Source organism: Panthera pardus, unplaced genomic scaffold, assembly GCF_024362965.1.
Source record: "Panthera pardus isolate Hobbes unplaced genomic scaffold, ASM2436296v1 HiC_scaffold_24, whole genome shotgun sequence".
Classification (NCBI taxonomy): Eukaryota; Metazoa; Chordata; class Mammalia; order Carnivora; family Felidae; genus Panthera; species Panthera pardus.
In genome coordinates, this window is record NW_026526810.1 from 12,731,485 (window position 1) to 12,758,102 (window position 26,618).

The window sequence follows — 26,618 nt, forward strand, 5'->3', positions numbered from 1 at the left end:
AGTACACATGCACACATGGGGGAGGAGTAGAGAAACGGAGAGAGAGAATCCCAAGCAGGCTCTGTGCTGTCAGCATAGAGCCCAATGCGGGGCTTGATCTCACAAACCGTGAGATCATGACCTGAGTGGAAATCAAGAGTCAGACAGTCAACTGACTGAGCCACCCAAGTGCCCCAAGTGGATGGTATTGTTAAATATAACATACATATATAGTTTTGTGGGTTTTTTTAAGTTGAAGAATATTGTGCTGCCTGATCCATCTATCTTATATCTTCTGGAATTTATTTTCTAGATTAACATTTCATTTTGTTAGTATCAGAGCAACTGCACATGGATAATTGAGACAGAACGCACCTTTACGTAGCAAGAAGATATGTAGATACGGGTTATGACTCCTGAGTGGTGGGCGGGAACCAATAGCAGACATCAGAATGGTTGTCAGACCTTGGGATGCAATAGCTTATAGCTGTTTACAAGATGTGAGGGCATACTATGATCATTGGGTGTGCTATGTATAAGAATTTATATGAAGGTGCTTCTGAAAGCTTATATGCTATCTGTGTTCTCTCTGTTTAAATTTTTGCAGTCTCTGTGGAAAAACTGCATGCCTGCAAAGCCTATGCCAGTGTAAGTAAAGGGTAGGGCTGAATGTTTCAGTGTTTTGGCCCCACACTTCTATCTAGTTTGACCTTTTGTGCTCATCAGCTTCCTTTTGTGCAATATCTTTCTTTCTCATTGACTCTGCAAATCCATTAAGGAATATTATATTTACACACAATTTAAATGGACACTAAAGCAGAAAAACAGCCAGACCTGCGTTAGTGGCATCTGCAAAAACCCTCTTCTCCAAGAAATTTGGGAAGTAGGACTGTTGGCAGTGTTTGGTTCTGAATCACTACTGTTTAGGAGCCCAGAACTAAGGCCTGTTAGCTCTGCCTGAGGTGGGTGTGAGTTTGCTCAGCTTGCTTCCTTTGGGGGGTTTCTTCTTATAACTGCTGGTGATGAAAGCACTAAGGCGCTGTATTTCCTAGAGCTGCTACAACATTACCACTAACTCACTAGCTTAAAACCGCAGAAATTTATTCTCCCTCCGTTCTGGAGGCCAGAAGTCTGAAATCAAGGTGTCTTCAGAGCCATGCTCCCTTGAAGGCTCTTGGCAAGAGTCCTTGCCTCTTCCAGCTCCTGGGGGCTCCAGGCATTGCTTGTGGCCAGATCACTCCCATCTCTACATCTTCACATAGTCTTCTTGGTGTGTCTGTGTCTCCTCCTCTTCTGTCTCTTCTAAGGGCATTTGTCATTAGATTTAGGGTCCACCTGGATAATCCAGGATGATCTCATCCTGAGACCTTTGACTTAATTACATCTGCAAGGACCCTTTTTCTAAATGGGGTCACATTCACAGGTTCCTGGTTTTAAGAAGAGTGGAGAGAAAGGGCACCATTCAATCCAGTACAGGTACCAAGGCCAGCTCCTTGCTCTCCAGTGGGTGTGAAGCCCAAATAATTGTTAACTCCTGTCTATTTTATGTGACATGTGAAAAATATTTTCACAATAATTATATTGTTGTCAGTCTTGATTTTTGCATCAAGTGCTCTTAGGAATATTTATATTGATCTTAGCGGGGGAAAAAGGTATCATTTCATTTTCTTCAGGCTTCTAAATATATTTCTCCTGGTTATTTGATTCAGTAATTATTGAAGGCCATGTGACATCAATTCACTCACTCATTAAAAATTTTTTTAATGTTTATTTAATTTTGTGAGAAAGAGAGACAGAGTGTGAGTGGGGGAGGGGCAGAGAGAGAAGGAGACACAGAATCTGAAGCAGGCTCCGGGTTCTGAACTGTCAGCACAGAGCTCGACACGGGGTTCAAACTTACAAACCTTGAGATCATAACCTGAGCCGAATTCAGACACTTAACAGACTGAGCCACCCAGGCAGCCCTCAATTCACTCATTCAAATAGTTGTCCAGTAATCAGATTGTGGAAATAAGAAGAACTGCCATTCATTGAGCTTAGTGCCTGCTGGGCCCAGCATAAGTGATTTCCAAGCATCCTCTCATTAACCTGTAGCACCCCTGTGAGGTAGGTACTGTATTTTCCCAGTTTTACAGATGAGGTCATTGACCTGCCCAGAGTCACAAATAAGGTCTTACTTATACCAGTGGTTAGGGTTAAAAACACATTTGAGCAGGGACATGACAGTCTAGAAATGAAGAATGACTGAAAACAGGTACAACATGACTGAAAAGTGCCCTATAGGATGTTGTTTCTCCCAGGGTGGCACATAGCCCCCTCATGAGTCATAGAGGTTCCCTTGATGAGGCGGGAATGTCTCTAGTATCCAAGTCCTTTCTCACTGTGTTTTGTTTTTTTTCACTTTTTAAAAATTTATTGAGGTATAATTGACATACAATGTATTACTTTCAGGAGTACAGCATAATAATTCAGTATTTATATATATAGCCAAGTGATCAGTACAGTAAGTCTAGTTAACATCCATCCCTTTCTTAGTTTCTTTAGTGAGCAAATTGTAGCCAATTATGCACATTATTATTTACAAGTACAGCTAAGGGCCATTTAGATAAACCTTTTAAGTGAACTCTTCAGGTTTTTGAAGTCTGATACTTACAGACAAAAAATTAGGATTTTACTAGCTTTTACTTAAGTGTCCTTCACAAAGATTCAGTATCCTAAAGTCAACTTCCCTGCTGTACTTAGGCACCTGCTCTTATACCCTTATTTGGGGGGAATATACTTTGCTATCACCAATTAGTGTTAATCTTCAAATGGTTTGTGGTGTCAATTGGTGATATATTAAAATTAATACCTTGTAGAAGAATTGTTGGATGTTACCTTTGTTGGTAGTTTCTTCTTGCGTAACTACCTTGTTTTTACCATCTTGATGGTTTTTGCTCAATATTTTGTTATTACTGAGATATTTTCCACTAGAAATTAGAGATGGGCGAGGTAGATAAGCTTGGGAGTTGTTTGTTCCAAGTGAACCATGGTCAAAAATGATTGTGAGCCAAAGCTCCCGAGTTATAAACAAAGTGAGAGGGTGGACCCTGGGTTTCTGCCTTTCAAGCATGCCAGCCATGCCCACAAAAACATGGTGGGAAAATATGAAGGGATTGGAGAGAAGCAGAAATTTTCTTCCCAGTAATCCCCTAGGGATGATTAAATGGAATTCGGAATTAGGAAAAGAAAAAACTTCATTGGAAGCTAAATACTGATTTCCCCAGAGTTCAAGGGAAAATAAGATTCCTGTATCTCAGTTACTAACTTTATTTTCCCTACCATCAAGGGCCGTTCTCCTAAATATGTAGGAAATGACCTCCAAAGTCTGATTTATTCAGTTCAGACCACACCATCAGGTTGAAGGAGAATGGGGCCCTGGGACTAAAAAATACTCCTTATACTCCAGATCAGGAAGAACTGTCCTTGGTGGGCGTTTTGTATCCAAGTACAGCCCTTCTTACCTGAGTTGTAATATACCTCTGTATTATTATTTTTTTTTTTTTAAGTAGGCTCCACACCCAGTGAGGAGCCCAACATGCGGCTTGAACTAACGACCCTGAGATCAAGACCTGAGCAGAGATCAAGAGTCAGATGCTTAACCGACTGAGCCCCCCAGGTGCCCCTATACCTCTATATTCTTATGAATGTCCAGCAGAAAACGATTTGAACACACATATCCCTGCCCCAGGACAAATATTAATTGTCACAAACTGTAGTAAAACAAAGGAGTAGTGACATCTTAAATTCCCTAAACTTCAAGACCCCTTCTGCTTACCTATGATTTGTTATTTACCCTCCCAAACAAATGCTGTCATCTTCATTGATGTTAACAAATAAGTCCTCTTGTTAACATCCTTCTTCAGGCGATGTCAAACTGTATATCACATATGGACTAGATAACAACTGTTGCTGCATAGAAGTAGAGAAACTATAAAACTAAATTGCGCTGTATCACTCAGATTAAATAAGTATTTCCACATGAGTTACTACTGAAATATTCACTATCTCTATGATTAACAGTCTGTATTGTTTTTTCTTTTTTTTTAATGTTTGTTTATTTTGGGGGTGGGGAAGAACATGAGCAGGAGAGGGGCAGAGAGAGAGGGAGAGACAGAATCCAAAGCAGGCTCCAGGCTCTGCACCATTCAGTGCAGAGCTTGATGCAAGGCTCAAACCCATGAACTGTGAGATCATGACTTGAGCCGAAGTCAGATGCTTAACCGACAGAGTCTCTCAGGTACCCCACCATTCTATTTATTACCTGGAACTGTGTTTATTCCTTTTCTTTTTTTCCCACCAAAGAAAAGGGGGTCATTACCGAATCATATGCTTTTTAACAGTTGACCTCCTAGCTTCACAAAGACCTGGTCAAAACTTTACAGTTACTGAAATTACTGGGTAGGAGCCTGGTTCTATGTGTAGACAAGGCACCTTCCTTCTGCCAAGTCTGTGGGTGGGGTGGGTACAGACCTGATGTTCGCCTGCTATGCCCAATTCAGCTTTACTCCTTAATAAATGTTTTTATTATGATCCTGGTAGGGAGGGGAAAAAGCCATCCTTCTAGTTATATTTAGGATTTTTTTTTTTTTTTCTGTTTTACATTGTCACTGGCCTCAGTATTACATTGAGGTAAGTCTGATAAATTTCTTGGCTGTCATTTATAAATTTGGTATATGTAAATTCTTCTCATAGGTTTTAGATTTGGAAAAAAGGTAAATAGTGATGTCTTTCTAAGTCAAATGAGAGGAAAATTTGTGACAGATGTCTTTTGCCAGAAAAGCTTATATTAATATCTTGTAATATGATTATGCCACATAATCAGTGCTATCAAAGTTAAGTGGGAGAAAGGAGACAAAGAAAATTTATGACTTATACAATGTTGTACAACTATTTTTTTTCCTATATGCCCTCTTTTCTTAAGTGAAATTCTTTGTTTTCATGGAAGCTTTTACTCTGCAGAGAAGAGAACAAAACTGTACAGCATACCACTTTTTTTTGTATTGAAAATAATGAAAGAGACATCATCAGAATTTTATTCTGGGAGGTGACTTAAAAGGTATTCTCATTGGCAATTCAGTGAAATAACAAATATATTAATTTAAAAAGCCACAAGAAAAATAATAACAATCTGAGCAAACAACAACGAATACCATCAGTGGACCAGCATTTTTGAGGAATCTCTGAAATGTACTTAGTAGATCGGATGAATCTACTAAGAGAAAAGCCTTGCAGGAACCACTGCCTATAGGACTTTTGCACAAAGAGAGGTTGATAGCTTGAAGCAGCATTCAGGGATGGAAGAAGCAGAGGACATTTGGGGAATTAATCAGATTCAATGCACTAGGTTGGTTGACCCCTTTGCCTCACTAATTTGTGATAAGTTGTGGGCAGCAGTGTGGCTTTCTTGCTTACTAAAGCAGTGAATGTGGGCTCTTGGTCCAGGGAGACTGTACCCAAGATGGCTACTGAATCCTTTGACCCAGAAGAGAAGTTGCATGTCCCAGCAGCATGTCCCGTCTCCCTGCCAGAGTTTCCAAAGGTAGGCCATGGTAAATGCTGCAGTATGGAAACAGATGTTCTAGAATACAAATATAAGTGGGCAGTAAAAATCACCAAACAGTTGGAGGAAGCCAGTATTAACAGAATTACCATACTCAACAAACAAAAGAACTAATCCCTGAGAAAATAGAAAAACCTTGGATTAACATGGTTATTTTCAGAAAGATGCAAGAGAGTACTGTATTAATAAAAAAAAAAAAAGCATACTAGACACTTTAGAAATTTAAAATTGACTCACTGAAGTGAAAGAAAATGGCTGAATTGACAAAATTGAAAAGCAAGTTAGCAATCTGGAGGAGTAAGCTAAAGAATCCCAAAAGAACAAAGGGATCAAAAGTGTGAAAGAGAAGTTAGGAGACCTTGAAACTATTTCCAAGAAAAGGTAGGGCTTTTGGTAGGGTTGTAATAGTGCTGTAAAAGAAGAGAAATGAAGGTGTGTTAAATGTCATTTCTTGTGTGAGAGGAGATGAGAATACCAATGAACCCTAGATGTTGGTAGATATATTTCAGATTAAATATATATGTATGTACATATATATTTATGTATGTATGTATGTATCTACATGCATATAAATATGTAAATATTATATGTGTGTATAGTTAGCTAGAGTCAGAGTTGCCCTAATAAGATGTAGGACTTTGAAATTACTAATTGGAAGGGAGAAGGTCTAGGGGTGGGTAGAGACTAAGAAAACTCAGTCATACTAAAAAGGTAGGAAAAATATGGAAATAGGAAAAGTAGGAAAGAAGAAAGCATTTAAATTAAAAACAAAAACAAAAACAAAAACAAACCAGGGGTTCCTGGGTGGCTCAGTCGGTTAAATGGCCACCTCTTGATTTTGGCTCAGGTCATGATCTCACGGTTCATGAGATCCAGTCCCGAGTTGGGCTCTATGCTGACAGCATGGAGTCTGCTTGGAATTCTCTCTCTTCCTCTCTGTCTGCCCCTCCCCTGCTTGCACACTCTCTCTTTCCCTTTCTCTCAAAATAAGTAACTACAAAACCAAACTAAACCAAACCAAACAGAACAACAACAACAACAACAACAACAACCCAAAATTGTGTCTTGATTTCAGCTCAGGTCATGGTCTCACAGTTGTGAGATAGAGCCGCATGTAGGATGGAGCCTTCTTAAGATTCTCTCTCTCCCTCTTCCTCTGCCCCTCTCTCTCACTCACATTCTGTCTCTCAACAATAGCAATAACAACAACAAAATAAAAAACCACCACAAACTGTAAAAGAACATGGTAGGAATAAATCTAAACATGAATAAATTTGAATGGATTCAGTTTCTCTCAAAAGATACTTATTCTTAGATTTAGTAAAAAAGAAAACAGACCCCTGGGTGGCTCAGTTGGTTGAGCATCTAACTTCCGCTCAGGTCATGATCTCAGAGTCTATGAGTTTGAGCCCTGTATTGGCTCAGAGCCTGCTTTGGATCCTGTGTCCCCTCTCTCTACCTCTCCTCTACTTGTGCTCTCTCACTCTCAAAAAATAATAATAATAACACTAAAAAGAAGAAAGGAAACAGTCCAGCTACACGCTTTAACAAAAGTTAAAGTATAAGTTAAAGGAGGAGGGGTGGGGAGAGACAGGCAGATACTTGTCAAGGTTGAAAATATGAGCACAGAAAAAGATAAGCCAAGAAAAGGGTAATATAAAAATGTAGATGTGGGGGTCGCCTGGGTGGCTCAGTTGGTTAAGTGTCCAACTTTGGCTCAGGTCATGATTTCACAGTCTGTGAGTTTGAGTCCTGCTGACAGCTCAGAGCCTGGAGCCTGCTTCAGATTCTTTGTCTCCCTCTCTCTGTGCCCTCCCCCACTCACACTCCGTCTTCTCTCTCTCTCTCTCTCTCTCTCTCTCTCTCTCTCTCTCTCTCTCCCCCTCCCCCCTCCCCCGTCTCTCAAAAATAAACATTTAAAAAAACTTAAAAATATAGATGGGGAAATTATTAGACAAAATAGCATTTAAGGTAAAATCTTTAATTGAAACAGATTTAAAAAAATTTTTTTAATGTTTATTTTTGACAGAGAGAGAGAGAGAGAGAGAGAGAGCGAGCATGAGTGGGGGAGGGGCGGCAAGAGAGGGAGACACAGAATCGGAAACAGGCTTCAGGCTCCGAGCTGTCAGCACAGAGCCTGATGCGGGGCTCGAACTCACAGACCGCGAGATCATGACCTGAGCCGAAGTCAGACGGTCAACCAACTGAGCCACCCAGGCACCCAGAAACAGAGACTTTTAATATGATAAAAGGTTAAATCCCTAAAAAGATATGAATTATAAACATTAAGGCATCTAATGAAACAGATTTGAAATATATAAAGGAAAAACCAATGTATAAAGGTCAGTTGTCAGATCCATATTCACGTTGGGACTGTGTAATGGTCTTTTTTTTTTTTTTTACAGAAAGCAGCAATTCAGCAAGACAAATATAATGAAGGACATGGAGAAGTTGAGTTATAAAATAATAAAATAAAATTATTAAATCACCCTTATATTTAAGGACAACTGCCCCCCACCCCCCCATAGGAACATTCTTGTATACTGTTGATGGAAGTGTAAATTGCTAAAGCCATTTTGAAAAGCAGTGCCTAGCAATACCTAGAAACCTCTGACCCTGCATTTTACTTCTAGGAGTCTTTCCTAAGTAAATACTGTGTTTGCACCCAAAGATGTAAGATATGTTCATTGCTTTATAATTTGATAGCAAACATTTAGAAACTAAATTAAATACCCATTGGTAGAGGAGTGGTTGAATAAATTGTGATACACCTATACAATGGAATACTGTTTAGCCATTAAACAAATGAAATAGAGCTGGGTTATTATGGGAAGAGCCTCAAGAAAATTAAGTGAAAAAGTAAGGTGCAGGACAATGTGAACAATTTGGTCACTTTGCTGAAAAGTTTTGAAAGGAGATTAACACATATGTGGATAAGCAAGAACATTTATTTGGGAGGTTATACAAAGAACTGTTAATGGTGATTGTCCTTAGAAAAAGGGGTGGGGAGGGGTGCCTGGGTGGCTCAGTCGATTAAGTGTCTGACCCCTGAAATAGTTGGTTAAGTAGTTCTTGATTTCGGCTCAGGTCATGATCTCACTGTGAGATTGAGCCCTGAATCGGGCTCTGCACTGAGCGTGGAACCTGCTTGGGATTCTTTCCCCTCTTCTCCAGCCTCTTATGCATGCGTGTGCACACTTGTGCTCTCTCTTTCAAAATAAGTAATCAGTTAAAAAAAGAGATGGGGATTTGGGATGGGGGGGAGAGGAAGGCTTTACTTTTCACTTTTGTATCTTTTCATACTCTTTAAATGTCATAACTATAGGGATATGGCACTTTTACTTTAAATGCAGTCATACCTAGAATACTCTATTTTATGATATTTACTCCTATCTTATTATATAAGTCAAATTTACTTTGCTGATAGTTCATTCTCTGTGTTCTTGTCAAGCAACAAGAGGCCTATTTGATCTCTTTCAGACAACAAAATCTTAAATACAAAATATTAAGTAGGTCAGGAAAGTTGAAAAGTATATGAACATAGGATGTATACAAGCAGGAAACCTGACCATAAAATAAGGAAACTGATTTTGATAAGCCATACTTACCAGTCAGTCTTACTACTTAAAACCTTTGTTATCTCTAAGATGATAATCTACTAAGCAGTTTCCTCCCAGGTTCCCAGGGCACCTGCTAAGGCTGCCAGCAGAAGTGGCACAGAAACGATTGAACACATGACAGTCTTGAGTGTGTGTATACATATACAAGCATGTATGCTGATGTGCATCTGTAGATAATTTAGATTATTTACCACTTCTTTTTATCTGTATTTTCGTTGTTCTGTAATCATGGTGAACTGAGTGTTGACTGTCAATGTTTAAAATTTTTAAAGTAATTTTCCTGATTAAAAAAGCATGCTGAACGGTGTCTGTGGTTGTACACAAGGAGAGCTGACTTGCATTGGGCGTGCCAGGCGCTGGGCTGAGCGCTCCATATAAAGAACTACCCAGCAGGAAGCAGATACCTCCCAGTTACCTAGGAAACTTCAGTCTGGCTTTAATTGCTTCTTTGATGGTCACATCGTTGACTTTTAGTAAATCTTAATGTAGAAACGTTTGAACCCTGTCAAGAAAAATTTCTAAACCAGCAAACTGCTGAGAAATACTTAGAAAGGATATCTGATGGGAGGTAGCTTGGCTTCTTGGTTGAAAAAAAGGAGCCTGAGGTTTCCAAAGCTGTCCTCAAGTAAATACTTATTTCATACCCGAGAAATGTGTTTCCCTGTAAACCTAAAAAAATTAAACTTTTCCTCTTCTTTCAGGGTAACGCCATCCTCTGAAAATCCGAATGGTGCTACTTCTAGCGTCAGCCAAGGAAAACCTTCTTTAAGACGAATAAAAGGGAGACTCCACAGAAGCAAAAGCCTTGATAGCATCGATTTCTGTGAACTCACTGTAAGTGGACTGTTCATTAATTTTTTTTTATTTTTCAAAAAATATGAAAATTTTGATTCCATTATTTTTATTTTCATAAAAAACACAACAGTCTTATTTGTTGTGAGCATTTTTTTAATAATGAAAACTGGTTTATCCAACAGGTTACCAATCAGAACGCTTTGTTAACTGGTATCCTTTTGAAACATTTATAATAAATGATTCTGATTCAAAGACCAAGATAAAGAAATACTCCCTGAACTCTACAATAAAAATTAAATTAAGTTCAGTGGACTCTTAATGTAAATGTCTTAGGAATTTTCAAATCCACAGGTTGGCATAAGTAGAGATCTGAGTATTGATTAACCCCAGACACCCAACTTCCTGGAAGTGCCAGAAAATAGTGTTACTTTGATATTGTTAGGACAGATCCTGGTTTACTTAATCCTGGTGCTTTCTATTCTAAGTGATTAACATTAGTGGATATATATATATATATATATACACACACACACACATACATATATGTGTGTGTGTGTATATTTGTGTATATATATATGTACACACATATGTATGTGTGTACATATATGTGTGTACATATATATATGTATACACATATATATGTGTGTATATATATTCCAGGCCAAATGACAGGTTTTCCTGTGGGTGTGTGGTACATTCATGCATGTTTTTAGAGGAACACACGGGCACTGTCAGCCCCCACTGTCCTTTGCTATTATATTGTCTTACTCCATAAGAGATACTGCAGTGCTATAAAGGACATAGAATTTTCTTTGCAATAAGAAAATTTCAAATTTATGTATTGTATGGTTCAGTGGCCAGTGAATGGATATTTACGATGTTTAGTAGACCAGATGTGTTCACTTCTTCCCTTTGAGCTCTGACAGTTTCTGAATTGTAAAAGTACCAGTAACCATACCTGTTTCAGACAGTGGTAACAAGGCCTTTCTTTCTTGAGGATGAGACTTCTGCATCTTTTATCTATAGTTCATGAAAACAAAAGTTCAGTAAATGTGGATACTCTATTTTTTTATTTTAATAATTGCTCTTATTAAAATAATTATACTTGATTTTGCCTGAAAGTGTTCTTGACCATTTTATCACACAAGACATCAGAAGGTGAAACGTGATCTATCAGAAGACATAAAGCAATAACTGAGAAAAGGAATAAAAAGACAGTAAATTTTTGTTAAGTAAACCTAACAATTAAAATGACTGAAGGAAACATAATTATAGTTTAAAATAAAGCAAATTGCTTTTCAAAAGTGAAACACTGAGTTGAGAAGCAAATTTGAATTACTTGTTGGAATATAAAAATGGAAATTGGAATTTCATCAGGTTCTTTTTTATGGTATTAAACATTGTCATTACTGAAGGATAGTCCAATAACTAATAAATTTGGCATGTCATAAAATATGTTTGCTTGCTGAATCAGTCTCTGTGGTTGTGGAAGAGGTTAAAATATCTGTAGAATGTGACAGACAAAAAGCTTTACTTCATGTAATATTGCTTTCAGTATCCCAGAAATAGAAATAGGTTATTTCAGCTATAAGGAAAAGTTGGCAAGTAGAGTTATCTCTTTATCATGATGAATACGTTTTAAAATTATTGATAATTCATTCATTCCCTGCCTTATTCGATGCAAGAGTTGATCTGGCTCAAGTGAGTACACAGTTCAAGCAAGGAAAAATAACACTACCCAGGTGCAGTTAACATCTGCAGAATTAATTTCTTTCTTTTTGATGATCTTTCCTATTTGACTTTATCTCAAAAGTGAAATGTGTTAGTATCCCCGAGGGAAGGTATTTGACATTGAGGTTAAGAGAAAGAGGTAAATTGAGGTTTACGGAAGGTCCATTCCAGGGAGGAGCATGTGTTCTGGTGTAATAGTTTATTCAGCTTCAAGGACTGTGTTTCTGGTTTTTGCCTTCTGGAGGGTACATTGGAAGGTCGTGGACTGGACTTTGGTATACTGGTATTTCATCTCAGTAATGAGTTTATATTAATGAAATGTAATTACAGTTGGCCCTGGACAATTGCAGAGGTTAGATGCATCAACCCTCTATGCAGTCGAGAATCCACGTATAACTTCACTCCCCAGAAACTTAACTACTAATAATACCCTACTGTTGACCAGAAGCCTTACCAATAACATAAATAATCCATTAACATGCATTCTGTATGTCCCATGTATTATATACTTTATTCTAACAATAAGCTAAGCTAGAAAAGATGTTATTAAGAAAATCATAAGGAAGACAAAATATATTCATAGTACTGTATTGTAAAAACTCCATGTAGAAGTAGACCCATCATTTCACACCTGTGTTCAAGGGTCACCAGTACTGCAATCAATTAGACTTTTTTACAATCTGAGTTCATTTTCCTTTTTAGGTTTTTGCAATAACGGGTGATAGGATAGCAATCTTTGAAGATTTTTAGATTCTTAGAAATTTTTACAATGATCATGTTCCATTTTTAGGAAAGCAATAAACTGATTTTCCAAACAGTAAAGAAATTAAAAAAAAAAGAGCCTAACAGCTTGGCTACTCCCACCCACTGCCTACCATAAGCTATGGCAATTAATATTATAATATCCAAAATACATACGGGCATAGAGCATCTTTGACATGGAGATGAAAAGGATGTTTTTCCCCTCCACTTTTAAAATTCTGTCTTTTTAAAAGAAGGAAGTACACTTAAGTAGATTAGAAGAGAGTGTCATGGGAGGTGAAAGGGATTCAGATCTGATTCTCTAACACAGTTGACTGTAATGTAATTGTAGAGAACCACATTTTAAAGCCTCAGCCACAGTGTCTAAAGGACAGTTATTTGGTAAATGATGTTCAATTACACAGGAATAGATAATTCTTGTCCCCTTTAGAAAATAGTTTAGCCACTGTAGGTATCTCTAGTTCAAAAAAGACTGAAAACTTTGTCATACAGTATTTTCAAGTTGTAAAACTTTTTATTAGATGTATGGCTTCCTTTGAAAACCTTAAACTAGAAAGACTTAAGCTTAGTGCATGATCTCCTGTCATGGGCAAAGATCAAATTTGCATGACCAACAGAATAATATTTATATTTTTATCTTTGCATTTTACTTTTAACTTTGCCTAAGAAAAAAAAATACAATTTTTATTGCTTTTGGAAAAAACATAGCAAATGGAACAAGAGGTTCAGTTGCTATGCATTCAAGGTCCCAGTTTCTGGCTGAGAAGCCTCAGGTTCCAGCTGAGATGGTTGGCTTGGGTCCCGGGCGTCAGATTGATGCCATTTCACTCCTGGGGAGAGGTGATTGTTTCAGCTTTCTCTGTGGGGATTAAATGGGATGGGCATTCTAGTTCGTTTTGTAAACCCTACAGCATAAATGACTGACTTCCTAGCTCACTGGAGGAGACTGGAATCCATCCAGTCTCACTAGTTCCATGAGACAGTGTCCCAGAGAGACTTGGTAAAATTTTCTTAGGCAAGGCCTGGACTAGACAAGTCTGTTATGAACACATGTTTTGCCTGGAAGACCTGCGCCTTTGTTTAACACTTTAATGGGTGCAATGCTCTAAAACCATGTCACAAGTTCCTTTTTTTTTTTCCCCTGGAGGTAATGGAGTGATATATTGATAATCAATATGAAGAAGAAAAGTGACCATTTGTTTTTAGCTTCATTTAATGTTTAAATGCTTAGCTATTCCATTTCACTCTGGTGTTATTGCCTATTTTTTTAAGTTTATTTATTTGGGGGAGGGTTGGGAAGAACATACAAGTTGGGGAGGGGCAGAGAGAGAGGGAAAGAGAATCCCAAGAAGGCTCCAAGCTGTTGGTGCAGGGCCCGATGGGGGGCTTAATCCCATGGACCATGAGATCATGACCTGAGCTGATATCTAGAGTTGGACGCTTAACTGACTGAGCCACCCAGGCGCCCCTGTTGTTTAGGGTGATCAGGCTGCCTTTACTCTTTACGTCCTTTCCTCCGTCTCAGATTCTAAGTGTATAGTCAAAACATTTTAAGTGATAATTTAAAAATTCAACAGATTGCTTGAAATTTAACAACTTCTCTTGATTATACATCCTCCCTAAAACAGGAAAATGGAGCCAGTTGAGTAGGATTCATTCAGTGGGGGAAAGCTATCTTGAATACAGACTTAAGCAATTTATTTCCTGCTTGTGGGTGTAAATCTAGACTGCTAATTTTCTCTGTCTGCCAACAGACAAATACTACAAAAAGTTTTATGCACAATAAAGAGAAACAGTGAACCAATTAATAGTTTATGGCTATGTTCCCTTAGCCTTGGATGAAAGACAGTTTCAGTCATTACTGAGTACTATTAGGCAAAAATGATACATTTCAAAATCTTTAGAGGATTTTTTTTCATGAGAAGAAAAATATATGATAATAAGATATTATTTGGGGTATTATATTTGTGTACATTTCTGGGCTAATAAGTCCCATTTCACTGCTGCCTGAATATAAGGTAGTTCTAAGGTGTTTTTGATGATCAGTGATTTTTCACATTTGAAAAAAAGTACTTTTTTTCTCATGATGAAGAGGAGTCTCCAGTTAGGCCCCTAGAAAATATATATAGCCTATGGAGATATCAATGATAGATGTTTTCTCCTTCTCCCTCTACCCTCAAGACCTCTTTTATGATCTGTGGGACACTGAGAGATTCTGGAGCCCTGTTTTATAACTAAATATTTATTTGACTTTGAACATATACCAAGTTTGCTTTCTTCTTGGCATTATTGGGTACCTGACTGGTGAATAAGTAGCTGGGTGCTACAAGGTGAGAAAATGGTAGAGGGTGAACATGTGAAGGGACACTGAACACCTAGTTATCCTGCCTCCTACTTTGTTGGGAGGGGACCAGCCACTTCTCCTCTTTCTCGTTCCCACTTGATTAGCACTGCCCACATCACCAGTTGGTATGAAAGCCTAGAAGGAACAGCAGTGAGCACTGGAAGCCCCTTTTGTTCTGGGTGCACAGATGTTCTTTCCATCCTGAGTTCTAGTGACTTGGGCATCTTTCTGTTCACTTTTACATATCTCTGTGTCATTACAGGTGCTGGCCCCAAGACCATTGGCACATCTCCTCACTGTGCCCTCAACTCTTATTGCTTGTTTTGTACCTGACTGTATCATGGGCTTCAGCTCTGCAGAGACCGGGAACATTTTTTATGTTTCCCGTAATGCAAGCATATCAGATTTTATGCCCGTTAAATATTTGTTGGTTGACTGACTACTTCATTACTGTAGCAGCTCAGTAAAGAAAAGCTTAGAGACCATTAAATGTTAAAAGTGGTGGGTATTGAGAGAAGTAAGAGGAGATATAAAATAATGTGACTCATTTGATATGGAGTCAAATAAAGTAACCAACTTTCTCTATTCACTTTTCTTTTGGGAAACACGCCTGAATACCAAGGAATAAAGGCGAGCTTTTTTGAATAGCCAAAGTAGATACTGTGGTCCCATTAGAGGTAGTGGAAGTGGAGGTGGAGGTGGTGGTATTGGCGATGGAAGTAGAAGTGATGATGGAGATGGAGGTGGTGGCAGTGGTACTGGTGGTAGTGGTGGTGGGCGTGCGGAGGTGGCAATACTGGTGGAGGTGGTGGAGGCTTTGGTGTTGCTGACGGTGGTAGTGATAGAGGCAGAGGTGGTGATGGAAGTCAAGGCGGTGGTGCAGGTGGAGGTGATGATAAAGACAGAGGTGGTGGAGGTAGATGTGTACACACTCACTGTCACTAGTCTTTTGTTGAAACTTTTTGAAAACAAACTGTAGACATGATGACCCACAACCCCTAAATTTTGAAGGGTTCAGTTCCCCCAAGCATTGTCATTCTCTGCTTAACTACCATGTAACCAGATCAGGAAATTAACACTGACACAAGGATGCTGTTCAATCTATAGTTCTCATCCAACCTTCACTACTGCCCAGTGGGCCTCTCTTTCCTTTCTGTCCCAAGGTGCCATACAGGAACATGCATTGCTTTTAGGTGTCATGTTTAAAGAATCTTCAAGCTGGAGCTATTCAGTGTTTCTCATGACTAGATTCAGGTCATGTGTTCTTGGCAGGAACAAGGAAGGGCCTGCCCTCACTAGTCCCAGTTCACCAAGCATCTGGCCTCCTTGCTGGCTTGGGTGTTGGTGAACTGGACACCAGTGTGTTCTGTGGCCCGCTCCCAATCTTTCCTCAGGATATGCATTGCTGTAGGTGACAGGAATCTACCAAAATTATCACCCTGATTAATTTTCCAATGTGAGAGGAATCAGGTAGAGTATTGAGGCTCTTCTGCAGAACAAAGGAATATTTAGCTATTTATTACCTTTAGGACTTCCAGAGGCCAATCTGAATCTAGTTTGCCAGTTGATGGCCAATTAATTGTAGATGGTTTGCCTTTAATGGTTACTTTCTTCATTAAACTGAATATCCGGGTATTTCTAAGGGACTCTTACAGACAGCCTTGCAAGGACTCTTGTTTTTTGAAAAGGTTAGAAGCACAGTGGCTGTCTATTCTTGTGGGTATAGTCAGCCTCCATCTTTATCTAACAGGATTTTTGGATTGGTTTTGCAGGTCGGAATTCTGTCTCTGTCTTGGACCTGTGCCAACATCTTCCCTCTTTAGTTTCTTTTCACTAGCAAGTGCTGCTTGAGAAGTTTGTTGGCTCAGATTTTAGGTAGGATTTTATTCATCAACACTGAAAGAAAATACAAGCCTTTTAGAAACTTAGATCTTAATGAAAGCAATAGAGAAATATTTCAAAAAAGAGAATGAGGTCTTCAGTATTCTGCCTTAACTCACATTTCATAATCTGTTTTGAAAGCAGTTCTTTGATTTTACCTGACTTTTTAGGGCTTAGACTCCATCCTTGTTGGCCAGGCTGGAGAGCCACAGCCATTGTTCTTTCCCTTCTTCCAGCCACCGCCTTGCTTCTTTTCATGCAGATCAGGGCACTGGCCCCACAGCAAGAACACACCCAGACCTCATTGTTGATCATCTGGGACCCCTCTCCTTCATATCTGTGATATCTCCTTCATATCACGCCACCATCACCACCACTACCCTCCTCTTGTCTGCCATCGCAGTGGTCAGATCTAGTAGGGCAAGCAGGATTGTAGACAGACAGTGTTGCACAATGAACAATAGTGGAGGCAGTCCAAGGTACCTCCAGGGAAAATGGAGTGCTCATCTCAGGCTGGAACGGCAAAGTATCACAAGGAAGGTGCCCCCTGAACTGGATCTGGAAAGAATGTGTCTGACTTTGTTGGGTGGAAAAGTGAGAAGGAGGTCATTGGATTGAAGGAGCAGAGAAGGGAATGGAGACAGAGCTGAGAGCTACCAGGGGTGTGGAAGGAAATAGTTTGTTCAGAACCCTACAGGTCTGCAGAGATGCCCTAGGCTGGACTGGGTGGGTGTTGAACCCCCATCCTTCCCTCCAGCTGAAGTAGCTCTGATTTGTTCTGTTCTCCTGGAAGGTGGGAGGGACACACAGCATTTCTTCTGGGGGGGAGGGGGAGATGTTACCCCTAGGACAGCTTTGTGTACTAAGAAGGCTAATGCTCCAAAGAACCAGAACCAGGGAACACTAGTTCAAGGGCAGTCCAAAGTAGAGGAGTATGCCGAAGAAGTTCATGGATAGATATTAGAGAAGCTGAGGAGGGCGGTTTCCAGAAGGGAGTGAGTGATCCACAGATACATGTGGCCTCAAATAGCTGGGGGAGGGCAGAGGGAACTTGGGCCTGCCAGTGATCAAAGAAGATCATTCAAGGAGCAAGAACTAGAGTTTATCATTTCCTTTGTTTTTTATGTTGTAAGGAGGAATAATGTAATTTCTTCAGAAAGTCACAGAACAAAGAGAGCCATCACCACTTCCAAATCTACAGAGCTGATGTCATGGACTCTGACAGTTATATCACATTTCTGACAGTTACAGCCGCCTCCCCCCAAATTTTTGAGCAGGGCACCCTCCGGATGTTCTGCTTATGGGGGTGAGCAGGCATGAGGGTGGGAGGGGACGTTTAGAGGTGGTTGGCGACATTAGCCAAGGGCAGTGGGGTGGGCAGGCAGGCCTGAAGAGGTTGAAAATATAGAAATAAAAAGAATGTGTTCATGTGTGCTGAATGAGTAAATGTATGGAAATGATTCTTCTTTATCTAAAATGGATCTGCTTCAGGTTCTCAGAGATGATCTTTTTTATTATTTAATGTTTATTTATTTTGAGAGAGAGCGAGAGTGTGAGTGGGGGGAGGGCAGAAAGAGAGAGAGAATCCCAAGCAGGCTTCACGGTGTTAGCTCAGAGCCCGCCACGGGATTCGAACTCATGAACCACGAGATCGTGTCCTGAGCGGAAATCAAGAGCTGTGTGCTTAGCTGACTGAGCCACCCAGGTGCCCCTCTCAAGGATGATCTGATATTATTTCATTATTTTTCACTCAATGAACAGAATCATTCGATTTGCACATTTGTTATTGAACAGAACAACCTCTGAGGAATGTCACAGATCTGTGTCTATGCATGCACACACGTAATTTCCAGTGTACATAGAAAACTGGGCACATTTCTTTTTGGAACAGACATTGTGCTCCTGGATTAAAGCTCCACATGTTAACTCATCTGGTTATTTTGTGACTTCTGAGCTTTAGAACAGAAGTAGAAGTCTCAGAATGTGTTGTTTTCCATCTCCATAATGTGTCCTATTTTGGGGAAGCTGCACATGTCGTAGTAGCTAACATTTAGCATGGGCTGACTGTGCCTGGCAGAGAGGCGGAGTGAGGGCCACACACACACAGCAAGAGTGCCTGCTCTTCACACCAGCTTCGGGGATCCTGAGATAATAAACCAGGAGGAAAGGAATCCTTCTATTTCCTCAGTGCTTTACTGTTTCCATCTCTGAGGCAAATGGGGGCATGAAATATTGATTTCTCCTCAGTGGTGACTTCATAGCCTGCAGGAAGGCTCTGTCCTCAGAGCCTGATTTGGGTGCTGTCACGAGACCCAGTGTTCCCCAGATGTCCTTGTGGCCTTTTGGTTCTGGATGTCTCTCACATTCTGCGTGTTCTGGAAGTCCCACTCTGAGAGTCAATAATGAGCTTGGACAGTGGCTCTGTTTCCAGATTATCAGGGCTAGCTTTCCCCTTTAGAGGCACTGAGAGCCTGCCCCTGAGGTTGGGAAGTAGCCACTGATGGGCAGCCCTGTGTGGGGAAGTCCATGGGGTGGGAACCAGAGAGGAAGGGGACATTCCAGGACAGACTCCAGGCAACTGGGGCTGGGAAGGAATGGTCCCAGACCACAGAATGGGTACCAGACGCAGAAGGAGTACCAAGAGCCCAGAGTGCCGAGATGCCCTGTTTGCCCCAGGACGAGAGAACAACTTATGTGATCTTTATGTACAACTTTAATGTTAGCTGATGGGGTGCCTGAGTGGCTCAGTCAGTTGAGCGTCGGACTTCGGCTCAGGTCATGATCTCACAGTTAGTGGGTTTGGGCCCCGTGTCCAGCTCTGTGCTGACAGCTCAGAGCATGGAGCCTACTTCGGATTCTGTGTCTCCCTCTCTCTCTGTCCCTCCCCCACTCATGCTCTGTCTCTCTCATTCTCTCAAAAGTGAATAAACGTTAAAAAATTTTTTTTTAATATTAGCTGAAAGATCATACGTAGTGAAGCATTACCAGCAAAACATAGTTGTGACCAGGACAGATGTCATTTAAATTGGGCCTTAGCATCATCTCAGAACGTGAATTGTCCCTATTTGCACAAGCCACATGTGAGAACAGCCTCAATAAGGCACATGCACGTACCACATGAGTTGTTGGAGTTTCTGTTCTCCAGCAGGTAGTTGTTGCATATCCACATTGTCCAAGACACAATCCCTGGGAAACGTATAGTTTCTGCTTAGGAGACTTTATCCTGAATCTTTTAACAGCCAGAAGTGGGCACTTCATGTGATTGTTTTAGGTGGGAATCTTCCCACTCTGGGCCCCAGGGCAGGCGGCCTGGCCACACAGCAGTTCAGGCGGCCACATGGGGGCAGGGCTTTCCAGCAAGTGCACTCTGGCAGCCTGGGCAAGGCTGTCCAGCTGGGGTCCTCCGTGGCGAAGAACTTCACTCTTTGTGCTTGTCACCCATCGTAACTCTACTTACACTTATGGTGCTTGGACTTCCATGTGGAAATGAAAGTGGCAAAGCTGTTACAATTTGAAGTTATTTTGGATGTTTGAATTGCTGGAGGCGATTGGTATTTGAAGAGGTGCAGCCTGGGGCAGAGTGGACTTTTGAGCCGCTCTTCGCTTGGAAGGTGATTTCTATGTCAGGGGCTTTGATGATTGGAGGGTTTCTGACAGTCGTGGCTCTGCTTTATTCTTCGGGATGAGTAACAAAAGTGCCCCTACCCTTCAGTAAGGACTTCGGTGTTATCAGAAAGAAGCCTTTTCTGTTGACTTTTTGTTTTTTTTTAAGGAACTTGGTTGAAATTCTTTAAAACTAGCTACATTCCTGTACTCCAAACTGTTCCTGTACTCCAAACGTGATTTTACTTTTTGATCATAATTTTAAAAATTATGTTTTGGTATTCATTTCCATGTTTAATATAACTAGAGCCAGCTTTGTAAGCATTTATTAGCTTTGTTTCTCCATTTTCTGTTACGTACTAAATTTTGAAAGATTTATTATAATTAGAGAATGAAAACCATAGACTGGCTTTTAAGGAATTTTACTTTTCTCCTTCTGATCCAACTGTATACTTTGAGTTGCTGCAGTTTATTTAGGTCACTCATAGTCACTGGCATTTTCCTACTATTTTGGCATGAAAATTCATTTTCAGCATTTTGGAAATTACATAATTCAGTATATTCTCGTTGCTACTATTTACATTTTAAAAATCTGTTTCACCTTTGTCTCCCAGTGTATGTTCCATGTACACAGGAGAATGTTTACAGCGGACTATTTAATTTTAAATGATTTGCAAATGTTTATTTTTTTTCTCCCTTAAAGATGTTAGAAGGGCATGCTAATGCCTTGAGTCAGGGCCATATTTTAATACATCTAAATTTTGTTTTAGTGGAATATTAGATTTACCATTTGATAATTAGATTTTTTTCTGGTAAAGAAACATGTTTTCCATTGTTCTTTCCCATATCTAGGTATATTTTGGACCAGGGCAAGAGAACAACCTAACTAGAACTACTGAGTTGGCAAGAATGTCATGTAGGAAAGGATTCCAGAGTCATATGTTGCCCCTCCTGACTTACTCTCTCAGTGATGATTGTGTTAAGTATCTTTCTGAATGTCATTTTCTATCTTGGACTCAGTCAGTGTTGTCTATGTTAGGTGGCATGCAGACAGTCTCCAACTTGCAGTGGTTCAACTTAATAATTTTTCAACTTTACAATGGTGCAAAAGTGATGTACATTTCAATAGAAGCCATACTTCAGATTTTGAATTTGGATCTTTTCCCAGGTTGGAGATATGTGGTACAATATTCTTTCCTGATGCTAGGCAGTAACAGCACTGGCCACACGATCACACGAGTAAACAACCAACGCCCTGACAAGCATTCTATCCCTATACCACCATTCTGCTCTTCACTTTCCATATAGTACTCAATAAATTACATGAGATACTCAGCACTTTATTATAAAACAGGCTCTATGTTAAATGTTTTTGCCCAACTGCAGGCTGTTATAAGTGTTCTGAGCATATATAGGTAGGTTAGGCTAAGCAATGATGTTGGTGGGTTAGGGATATTAAGTGAATTTTTGACTTAATGATATTTTCAACCTACAGTGTGTTTATCGGGATATAACCCCACTGTAAGTCAAAGATCTATACTTGCTTATTACCTTTGCTCATCGTGTGCAGATGGGTATCTGATAACTGCTTTTCAAAGTTATTAAGTACTTCTCTGTTGTACATTCATGAGGAAAATTTTAGTACCAGTTGGTTTTAGCATGCCATCTTTTCTTAGTTTTCATTTCATAAGATACAGTATATAAATGTACTATTTTTTGGTGTGTGCAGATTCTTTTTGGATCACTTCTTTAAAACATAATATCAGTTCCTTTGTTTGGATGGTATAAAATAAGAAAGTCAAAAATTTATCTGGTAGAAACAAGCACATTTGTAAGCCTAAGGATCCCCAAATCTTTGTTTAAGATTTGATTTTCCATTATATCAGTACCTGATACTAACCTTTTTTTCCTTGGTTTTTGACTGAACAGTTTCAGAAATTACTTTCAGAAATGACTTTACTCTTAAAATGCTGATCTTCTCTGAGCCTAAATCTTGGAGCACTCATGTTATATATAATCTCGAATTACAGAATATTATAGGGTCTGTAATAGTTTGCTGACCACTGAAAGAGTTGTATAAATTTCGGAATTTGGTTCTAATGCTTAAAACAACTTAAAATAAGTTATAAATGAAATGAACCATCTGTTACAGCATGCGTGTTTGTCCACAGGTTTGATGAGAGATCGGTTGGAGATTAGTAGAAGATGAGAGGAAACCATAAACAAGGGAGCCAGGGGGAAAGGGGACCGGCCTGCTATCCCGTCGGAATCCAACACAGCAGCCAGTGTTCCTTGTGGGTTCACTGCAGTTCCTGGAGTACAGATACCCGGAGTACAATCTGAAACTAAGCCAGGAGCTGGGTGATCAGAGCTGCAAGTGTGAGAAAGAAAGCCTTAGCTTGGGGGAGCCAGCGGGTGGCCCTCTAGATCCAGACATAGGAAGGCCGGAGGCTCGGTCCGAGTGGCTCAGGAACTTATTGGAGCTGAAGCAACAGGAATGAGCATCAGGGTCTACAGTAAGATGGACCAGGAGGCAGGTACTAACAATATAAAGTAATATAACGAAAATTTAGCAGACCACTCACTATGTTCAGGGTGTAGTCATGTATTAACTGTACTGTATGGAAATTTGTAATTTTTAATATATGCCTTTTTTTTTTTTAATGGAAGCGTATTAAGCATCTTTATGTGCCTAGGGAGACCTTTGAAGATGCCAGATGGAGAAGGAAGTGGATGGAGTGTTCTGCTGCTGGCGGGGTGGGAGGGAATGGGAACCTCCTCCCAGAGGAGGAACTGCATAGTTGAACATAGAGATAAATTCTGGGTTGGGAGGCAGTTTCATTTCTAAGTGGGCTTTGAGACTGCCACTTAAGGAAGAGGTGAGGATTCTAAAGAGGGGTGACTATGTAGAATTGCAAAGGGGGGAGGAAATGACTGGGAATGTGATAGGGACTGCCAGGCCTGGTTGAGGGGCCAGCAGAGGTCTGAGACCATGACTCAGCCTGGGACTGAGCAGTGGAGAGCTGGCCTGGCTACAAAATGAAGGGTGTATACAGCAAGACAAGGAAGGAGAGGCTTTTGAGGGGTCCGGACTGAGAATGCAAGGCAGTGAAATCAGAAGGGACCGGGCAGGCTGGGGCTTGATGTAGAAACCCAGAGCTTTGGCCTGAGTGCTGGAGGCACACGTCTGAATTGTTGGGGGAACAGTGCTGACTTTGGGAATGAACTGATGAAACTGAGTGGCAGGAGGTGGGGGGAGGGTCAAGGTCATTCCAGGATTGGTGAAGCCAGGAATTTTGAAGTCATTTGGAATGACCATGGGTGAAGAAGCAGGAGTTCTTTCCAGTTTTCCTGAACTCCTACTATCCTTTCCTGGGCCTTACTGTGCTGCTCTGGGAGGCCCCTGTAAAGCCACAGCACCCCACAGAAGACAAGAATTTTAAGAAAATGCCTAACAATCATTGCCAAAAGAGATAGGGACTTAGAGAGTCATGTAGTTACTGATAATTGGAACAGAGGAGGGGAGTACAGAGTTTAAAAGGTAAAGATAAAGAATTTAAAATTAAATGAAATTCGAGGAGAGACTGGAGAATAAGAAACCTTTGAAGGATGAGAAAAACACTTTGTGGAGGTAGTTTGAATTAATTGGAGAGTTAAATGCTAAATATTAAAAACACCTAGGAAATCTGCAAGTGTTGTTGGGGGTATGCCAAAGAGCAAATGCTTCCTGTAAGCAAATGGAAGAAACATCTGTGGAATGTGGAAGAATGTGGGTATAGTAATTTCTCTGTGACTTCATTTCTGACAATCATTTTCCAGATACTTCTGAGAAATTAACAGTTTCCTGTTAATGGCATTGCTTTGATATTACCTCAAAGACTTCCACATTTAATTTACTAATTTATTTTAACCTTTACAGGGAGATAAAAAACGATTTCAGAAAATAGAATTGTTGAACGTTTTGTAAATCCACAGTCAAATGAAAATCTCTGCCAGCTCTGCTTCCTCAAATCACCATTAACTCTTCACACACTGCTTACAACAAGGCTAATTAGCTTTGCCTCTAATAAATGTTTGTATTTGAAGTTGAAAACCACTTTAGAGCTTCCAGACATTTCAATGTAGGCTTTAGTTACGCACATACTTAGAAGGTAAACCTCTCAGAAAATTTTTATTACTCATAAATTTTAGATCTCTTTTTAAGGAATAATTAACGAGGTCAGTAAGCATTCTTGTTTCTCCAGTTTGGTGGGTTTGTGACACAAAGAAGTCTACATTCAGGTTTTAATGTGGCATCACTCAAGGTGGGGCTTACTTTTGATAGGTGCGGACGGAGAGCGAGCGTGGCATTTGGATGTTGAAGGAGTTGAGAGATCATAGTGACAGCCCAGCCCTGCTTTTCTGTGACAGAGAAACAGCCTCAGTGTAACTTAATAACAGTACCATGAATCATCACATTTCTTGTTTAATCACAGATGTTTAGGAAAACATGAGTTGGATTATTTCACCTTAAATTGTTTTACCTTTAATTCTATAGGTTAAACTAGCAATTGCTGAATTGACCATGTCACATGGGAACGTTCATTAGATGCAGCATCCCCAATAGTGTGGATAGACTTTTGTGTTATCAGAGAATAACTTTAAAATATATCAAGCTTTTCCTCCTTTTAAGGAAATAAGAGCTTGTCAGTCATTTGGGTCAGTGGTTAACTTGTTTGAGAAATTCCCCTTAGTGTCAGTTTGTATGCCATTTCCCTCAAATTCGTATCTTGGTTCTCATGCCATGAATGACTTGAAGTAAAGATGTAATGAGGGATTTATTTTTTAATTTGTAGTAAACTCTCAGAGACAGCTTAATGGAGATGATTCTTGATATAAATACAGAATTTTGTCCCACGCCAGGTCCCAGGTCTCGTACTGAACTCCCACCCATACCAGAGGTTCCCCCTCTTGTCATTAGCTTGAAACACCAGTTCTTTTCTCCTGTGCTCGGCCACAACTCATGTTTCTCTTTTCCCAAGCACACTGTCTCCCACTGTCTTCAGGCTTTTATGTCCTTGTTTTCTTCTCTCCTCCCGCGTCTTCAGTCTTGCAGTGTGTTGGGCTTCACTTCCTAGAGAGAAACAGATTTCTGCCATCTTGAAAAATACTTCCACTGATTTGTCACCTTCCTGCCACATTTGTTGACCCATGTGGTCCACACACACATGCCTTTATCTCCTATTTTCTTTGCATTCCAGTAGTCAGATATTTTCACCACAATGCTCTTGATTGCCTTTTCTTAGCACTTATTTGCCTGCAGGCTTTGGCAGTTGAGCTGTATTCTGGCCTTGAAATTCTTCCACAATATCCCGATATTCCTCCCACCTCTATGATTGCACCTTTTCATTTTTAGAGAGTTCTTTAACCCAAAACCTCAATATAGTCTTCATTCCGACATTTAGTCTTCACTCTTATTTTCCTCTTACAGTCTCTTCTTCCTCCAAAAGTGGTCCATTTGTGGCTCAAAGAATAATCTATCCACTCCCCACTCAGCTAACCTTTTTAGGTATTAGCTTACATCTCCAATGTGATGGATGTCACTTCAATGACCCGCCTTCACTTTTGATCCAACTTGTCATGCATATGTACATCTGTATACATTAAGATACATGTACATTTCTGTATATAGTAATGGAAACAAAGTATAGAAAAAAATTCCAAAATATTAACAAGAAAGTATGTGCATGAAGGATTATTAATGATTTTCCTATTTTTCTATATTTGTTTCTTTTTAATTTTAATGTTTTAATAATTTAATATTTCAAGTGTATATTTTAATATCTTTACAGGATTTCTACAATTATTTTATAATGATACAACTGTTAAAATACTTGATTTTTAAATTTTTTTCAACAGTACTGTTCAAATCAGTTTTAAATTTTGTGTTGCAAATAGCAAAAAGAGAAAAAGAATATTTTCAGAGAAGCCAAATACTTATTTTTCAAAATGGAAACAAAATATGGAGACTTTTCAGACCTAGCTTTATTTGGAGAGAAGATTGATTATAGATTTGTAGGAGTTCATTGTTTGTTTTTTTTTTTTAAATATAATTTATTGTCAAGTTGGCTAACATACAGTGTATGCAGTGTGCTCTTTGGTTTTGGGAGTAGATTCCTGTGATTCATCGCTTACATGCAACACCCAGTGCTCATCCCAACAAGTGCCCTCCTCAATGCCCATCACCCATTTTCCCCTCTCGCCCACCCCCCATCAACCCTCAGTTTGTTCTCTGTATTTAAGAGTCTCTTATGGTTTGACT

At 39.8% G+C, this 26,618-nt stretch overlaps 1 protein-coding gene across 8 annotated transcripts in view; it reads left to right on the forward strand.

The window, feature by feature from the left end:
* The window catches only part of TJP1 (tight junction protein 1), a 367,980-nt gene that overhangs the window by 126,475 nt on the left and 214,887 nt on the right, over positions 1 to 26,618 (forward strand). For all 8 annotated transcript variants that reach the window (XM_019460064.2, XM_053888779.1, XM_019460066.2 and 5 more), the window contains one exon: positions 9,903 to 10,035. In XM_019460064.2, coding sequence (XP_019315609.1) covers positions 9,903 to 10,035 — 133 coding nt within the window. The remainder of the gene's footprint in view (positions 1 to 9,902; positions 10,036 to 26,618) is intronic.